At 33.8% G+C, this 6,776-nt stretch overlaps 1 protein-coding gene across 3 annotated transcripts in view; it reads right to left on the bottom strand.

The window, feature by feature from the left end:
* Positions 1 to 385: 385 nt before the first annotated feature.
* Positions 386 to 6,776, bottom strand: part of hmg20a (high mobility group 20A) — an 11,425-nt gene continuing 5,034 nt past the window's right edge. Inside the window, exons 6-9 of one of the 3 annotated variants that reach the window (XM_016466768.1) lie at positions 4,530 to 4,605; positions 4,236 to 4,451; positions 905 to 1,037; positions 386 to 823 (exon numbers count right to left, since the gene is read on the bottom strand). In XM_016466768.1, coding sequence (XP_016322254.1) covers positions 820 to 823; positions 905 to 1,037; positions 4,236 to 4,451; positions 4,530 to 4,605 — 429 coding nt within the window. In that variant the 3' untranslated portion in view covers positions 386 to 819. Of the gene's footprint in view, positions 824 to 900; positions 1,038 to 4,235; positions 4,452 to 4,529; positions 4,606 to 6,776 lie in introns of those variants that run through there. The other 2 variants (XM_016466770.1, XM_016466769.1) reach the window with 2 other exon arrangements.

The following is a 6,776-nucleotide window of genomic DNA, read 5'->3' as shown; positions in this document are numbered from 1 at the left end:
AGAATTTAAAATGGTTTCATATTTGAAGTTCACGTCATCAATATTGATCAATATTATTTTCCTGTTCATTAACTGTGAGTCTGCTTTGAAACAGTCTGTTTCAAAATTTAAACTACTTTAAACAGCACTCTTGCATTAAATAAAAACACCAGAGTCACCGTATCTCACCCCAGACATCCGTTTTATTCATATTTTCCGTAATTAATTCACAACCAAGCCCAACTGGGTTACAGCTGTTCAGCACCAGCCTTCCAGAGTGTGTGCAGTTCAGCAAACTATAACACTGCTGTCTCAAGCGCTCCGTCCCAGAAGGATCAAAATCTAATTAATTACCAGCAAGCATCAAGCAAACGAGCTAAAGGAGAGAGAGAATCAGACACTCATCAATGTCTTCATACATTAGCTTTATTGAATTCTTCAAAAGTCAAGAACATACAGGGAATTCAGAAACTCCGGCACAAAGACACAAGCTACAGATGAACCTGCCTCTCTTCTCACGAATACAACATTTCACTTTCTTACGTGACATGAAAGAAATTACAAGTATAAAATTGAGCTTAAAAACAAAACATGTACACATGCAGATGAAACCACACCATTGCTAAAATAATGTATTTTTTTTTTTTTGTGTGTAAATTTTATAAAGTGGCAGGAACGCATGGCAAATGTGAACTGCTAAATAAAAAATAAAAATAAGCAGATAAAAACGGCATTGTAAAAAAATAAATAACAGGAAACAATTGAATAACTGCTTGACACAAAATGTGGTCATAGTAGGATAGGAGGAGGGGCTACTGCACGAGGGGCGGGGCCTCTCAATTACCTGTGGGCGAATCAGAGCAGTGCATTATCACACTCTGGTTATTATTCACACAGAAAGCAGGAATAGTGTGGTTGCAGCTACCTGTCAAGGCGGTTGACCACATCCCTGACGGTGCTGATCAGGTGCTGGTTCTCCTGTGGGTTGGACAGAATGAGGCTGTGAAGCTTCTTCATGTAGGAGTCGATGGAATCGAGTGTGGGCGTCTCGCCGCTGCCTGCAGGCACATGGGAAAGACAGTCAAGAAAAGTACACCAGGGCTGCGTTCAGCCCCGATAAAAACGGTGCAAAATGTTTTTTAAACGGAAACGGTGGTGCGTTGAACACCCTGTTCTGATGACGCAAGAGTTGCAACTATGGCAGCTGAGAAGGCCATTCTTTGTGTTCTTTTTGAAGAATTTTCTAAGCCTGATGAAATCGGTATAAATACGCGTTTAATATTGCAAAATACGCTCGATGGTACAGTCACTGCCCTTGCCGTCCAGAATAAAAGAGAACATCCCAATCAAATGAAGGGATTTGTGGAAACTGTGGTTCCTAATTATTGTGATCCAACATTTGCCTCGCATTTCAGGATGAAAAGACAAACATTTCAGGTGAAGGATAATCCACTTCTTACCTCCAAAACTGTGTTATGATCTAACGTTATATGACCTTATTATTTTTATTGTTGAGTATTAGGCTTATCATTATTGCTGATCACTGTTGTTGTGCTATATTGTAATATTTACCATTATATAATCAGAGGGGTAAGTTATAGAAAAGTTTATGAAAGTGTCACTCCATAATACAATTGCAAAATATATATATATATATGTATAGTATTTGTATGTTACATTAATCAGTATTTAGCACACCTTCCTAAGGAAAGGATATGGACCAGAAGACATTGCAATTACTAAATGATATTTAGACAGACTTAAAGAAGTTCCAGATCTATACTTGTGCTCTTATTATTTCAGTTATTTTGCCTTTAATGTAAATAAACATGTGCACACAATATACTTGCTCTTGTGCATTTATTTTGATGTTAATTACATTGTGCGATCTGTCTCTTTAATACCGCGTGGTTTATATACATGTTGCTGCTGATTGGGCTGACATGTTTGACACACCCACCAAACAAGAGAAAACGCATCTCAAACCCCGTTGCACACCGTTTCCAGGAAACATGTCGTTCAAACCGGAAACCGTAGCAAAACGGTGCACACCGGTTTGAGCTTGAACTTGCCCCAGGTATCTTTCACATGAAACATCCTTCTTAGAAATAGAAACAGAGAGCTTTTATTGCCATTGTATAGCACTTTCTATTTGAATTTCTATTTCTGTTACTAAGGATTTTATCATTACATCTGATTCACAGATGAAACCTCCTTCTAGTCTGTTTCACAAAGATTGTATAGATCACACAAATACAATTCAGAAGCTTGTTTGGGAATATAACAAAACAAGTTATATGACAGAACCATAAGCAAAATAATTTTTGACTGTTTTTTTTTTACTGAAAATATTTAGTTGAAAAGGCATTTTATTTATAATATATATTCTTAATCTTAATTTTGAAAATATATTTGTATTGTTATTCAGCAAGGAGGATATATATTGCTCAAATGTGACAGTACAGACATTTATAATGTTACAAAAGATTCATTTTAAATAAATGCTGCTCTTTTGAACTTTCCATTCATCAAGAAATCCTGGAAAAATGCATCATGGTTTCCACAAAAATATGAAACAGCAGCACAACTGTTTTCAACATTAATAATAATAAATGTTATAAAATTTCATAAAATCTTTGAGCAGCAAATCATAATATTGATAAAATAATCATTTCTGAAAGATCACGTGACAAAAAAAAACAACATTAAAAAAAGCCTTACCAACCCCAAACTTTTGAACAGTATATATTAAAAAAATTATATACATAATACTATTAATATATTTAATCTATCTATAAAATATGAAATATATTAATGAATAAAATGAATAACAAACACAACAAGGAGGATCGTGATGCAATATTTATCTAAATATTGCAAAGGTAGTACTGATTTAAATTTTTCTTGAGTTTTACAGAATTTAGGAACAATTAAGTCATGGCTCAAATGAACTGAATCACTGAACTGATTCAAACAAAATTAATATATAATTTGATATATAATATTTATAAAATAATGTAAATTTTCTAATATGAATTAATATTGGGAACACACACACACACATATATACATAAAGGGTTGGGAGGGTTATTTTTAAAATGTTTTCCATTACAGTTACAAATTACTTCATCAAAAAAGTATTCAGTAACGTAATCCAAGTACTACAACATGAAAGTAATGTAATCTGATTCCTTTTGGATTCCTTTTATGTAAATAAAATCAAAAAAGCAATATAAGTACTTTTATTTAACTATGACTTTAAAATTAAAACTAATAAAAAATATAGTAAAAACAATTTGAAACTATTTAAAATCGTGTCTTGTTTCACCATCTAGATATTACAGCCCGTATATATTTATATAAAAGGCTATGCAGACATCTAGTGGCTATACAGTTTAGTAGCCTATTACAGTTTTTTTTTTCTTTAACATGTAGCCTACAAGTAAAAATAAATATAGTTTATACACAACATTAAAAATTTACCCCATATACATATTAGTCTATTTTAAAATAAGCCTACATGTCGAAATGTATACGTGAAATGCTATGATCTTTCTTTATTTCATTGACTGATCCGGAGTGTGGGGACTCTCGTGTTAATTTCTACATTTTCCAGCTCATGGAAAATTATTTATGATTTTCATGCTAGTCGTACCTGCAAATGTTCAAGTTGGTTGAGTAGCCTTTGTTAAAGCAAGAGTCTTCATGCATGGCTTACGCTGTACAACTATGTTATTTCCTTTATACTTTTTGAAGACAAAATAACTGAAATTTCCAGACATGAAAACGTTTTTCCCAGCAGGAAGCATCGTCTCATCCCGCGTATGAGGAGAATAATTGTAGATGGCTGTTATTTGCGTGAGTCAGCATGTGTCAACAGAACCAGGAACTACTGTATGATGAAGCAGCGCTAAATATAGCGTTATTATGTAAAAAAAAAACATTTATTTGATAATGAAACAAATGTAATCCTGATAGTATTCCCACAAGCCTGTGTATATATATATATATATATATATATATATACACTATTACATCACGATAAAAGTGAAATGTAATATTTATCTAGATTTTATATAGGAATCGAGTATTTCTCTTACACAATTGAATCATGACTCAAAGGAACTGAATCACTGAACCATTCAAACAAAAACGAACTCTCTAAACTGAATCAGACTGCTCAAATGAACCCAGCTGGTTAAGGTTTTCTCAGTGAACTCTGCGAGTGTGTGTGTGTGTGTGTGTGAGCGTCTCACCGGGCAGGGGGACTGTAGAGAAGCTGTGTGTGAGGGCCGAGCGCAGGGTGTCCAGGTGCTGCAGCAGGAGGCCGTTTCGTGTACGTTCCTGCTGCACGTCTCCTTCCAGACGCTCCACGGCCGAGCGCATGCTCTCCACATGCTTCTGCAGCGCCGCGTTACGCTCCTCATACTCCATATTGGTCTTTCTCAGCTGCCGCAGTTCAGCCTCACGCGCTACAACACACACAATCAACGAACGTGCATCACACCATTACACACAGACTCACACATTCAGCAGCACCCCGCTCTCACCTTTACTGTGATTCAGAAACTCTTCAGTGAAGATGGGAATATCAAACACGGAGCGATCCTTTATCTCCAGATCCTTCTGAGAGACAGACGGAAAGCTGTTCAGACTTCATTTACTTTGAGGACAGAATGAAATCATTGCTCAAACTGCCATAGATTAGTCATAGATAGACCCGCTCACAATCTGCACCCACAGATTTACAATGTTCCACACTTCCTCTGCCACTAGCAAGATTGTTTGTTAAATATTTTGGCTAAATTGATCATATTCCAGCTACCAATAACAGTGTAGTAACCTCAACATTATTTAACACAAATTGAAATACCCCTTTTGACCAACACATATCTATTTTCCAGTTGATTACATTTACATTTAGTCATTTAGCAGACGCTTTTATCCAAAGCGACTTAGAATTGGGATTGTTATTATTCAATAATTTTATAAGGAGCGTAACCTCTTAAATATAATTTTCTTTTTTTTACTGGAAATAAATAGAAATAAAAACATTAAATGAAATAGTCATGAGCTTTCCATGACTATTTAAGATTTTTTTTTAATTTCCATTATTTTTATTAATTTTGTGGATAATTTCATAAAAATATTATAATATTTAATAGCAATATTTACTATATTTGAGTTTTCCATGACTTTCCAAAGTTTTTCAGTAGTTTGAGATTAAAATAATTTTAAATTAATAAAATCATAGCTAATTAAATATTTCCGAAAAATACAAATAGTTCTATTCCAATTTTCTGACTTCAAGATTTTATTAATTTCTGTGACTTTTCTAGTCACATTCCATAAGTTTATGAGTACTTAAACGTTTCATTAAAAATCCCTTTATAAAAATTAAATTAAATAATTTCAAATAATTTTTTATTATTTAGTATTACATTTTTTTAATAAATAAAAATGACAAAAATTCATGATATTACAAATAGTTTGCCACGACTTTTCCATGAAAGTTTAAGATTATATTAATTTACATTAAATATTAAATATTTCAGAATAATATAAAAACATCTAAAATATAAAACCCGATGTCGACTAAGGCCCCGTCCACACGGAGACGCATTTAGCTGTATACGCATAAATGTTGTATCGTATAGGCGTCTCGTCCACACGGATCCGGCGTTTTGGGAGAGTGAAACCGGGTCCCAGAGTGGATAAATCTGAAAACGCCACCCTTGCGTTTTCGTGTGGACAGCGAATCCGTATATTTTCTGAAACGATGACGTCATCAGCCCACGTCTCGCCCATAGTCAGACACCGCTACGTCACGTAACAGAAACATGAACAAACACTGAACGATTGTCTTTTTATTAACTAACATTAACACAGATTAATAAATGTATTGTTCCATGCTCGTTTGTATACCGCGTGAAAGGTAGGGATGGGCGTATCTATCCTAAGTAGCGATATATCGATACTGACGCGAGTATCGAAAGTATCGATACTCAAACTAAAAATATCGATACTAAGGTGTGTTTTATTTACCAGTGATTTTGTTTATTTAAAATAATAATAATAATGCGTACAAATGCATTGAATTGGACGAATAACCTTTGTTCGCAAGTAATTGTGTAGGATAGAACTATTTTCCTGCTCATCTGAACACACGCAAATGTTGCAAGACAGAACCAATCCATCACAGAGAGCGTTCACTCACTTCTAAAAGTGCATTCAAACAGGGCTGCGTTTCCCAAAAGTATCATAAGAAAGCATTAAAGCTTTTGGGAACAGCAGCCCTGAACAATGCTTATCAGAGGACAGAAAAAAACGTATGTTTGAGTTATTTCACAATACACAAATTGAAATCGTAACCTACATAGTTTGTACAATTACATTTATTTAAATTGAACGTTGAAAGATAATATAGATCATGTTCTATTCTGTAATGTTAATAGAAATCATACACTGTTAGAACAAAAAGGTTGCATTTTATGGATGCAACAGCCATTCACTGGCAGTCCCTAATGATAGTACAAAATATTGCACTAAATCAAAAGTTCAAATGTTACAAATAAGTTAGAATATTAATGTTGTAATACTGGTAGCACTAATATAAAAATGTGATGATATATGTTACAAAAAAGTAAAAATTTTGAAATACGTTGATGGTTGTATTTTTGTGTATTCGATCTCAGTATTCCTATCAGTGTTGTATAAGGGTTTTTTATGCATAATAGTAACCCTAGAATGTGATCAAACAGTTTAAAATAGCTGGGCTAAGATATATAACAATTTTT

Source organism: Sinocyclocheilus anshuiensis, unplaced genomic scaffold, assembly GCF_001515605.1.
Source record: "Sinocyclocheilus anshuiensis isolate Anshui unplaced genomic scaffold, SAMN03320099.WGS_v1.1 scaffold68, whole genome shotgun sequence".
In the NCBI taxonomy this organism is placed as follows: Eukaryota; Metazoa; Chordata; class Actinopteri; order Cypriniformes; family Cyprinidae; genus Sinocyclocheilus; species Sinocyclocheilus anshuiensis.
The sequence above is the reverse complement of the archived record's forward strand: the minus strand, read 5'-3'. Positions and strand labels throughout refer to the sequence as shown.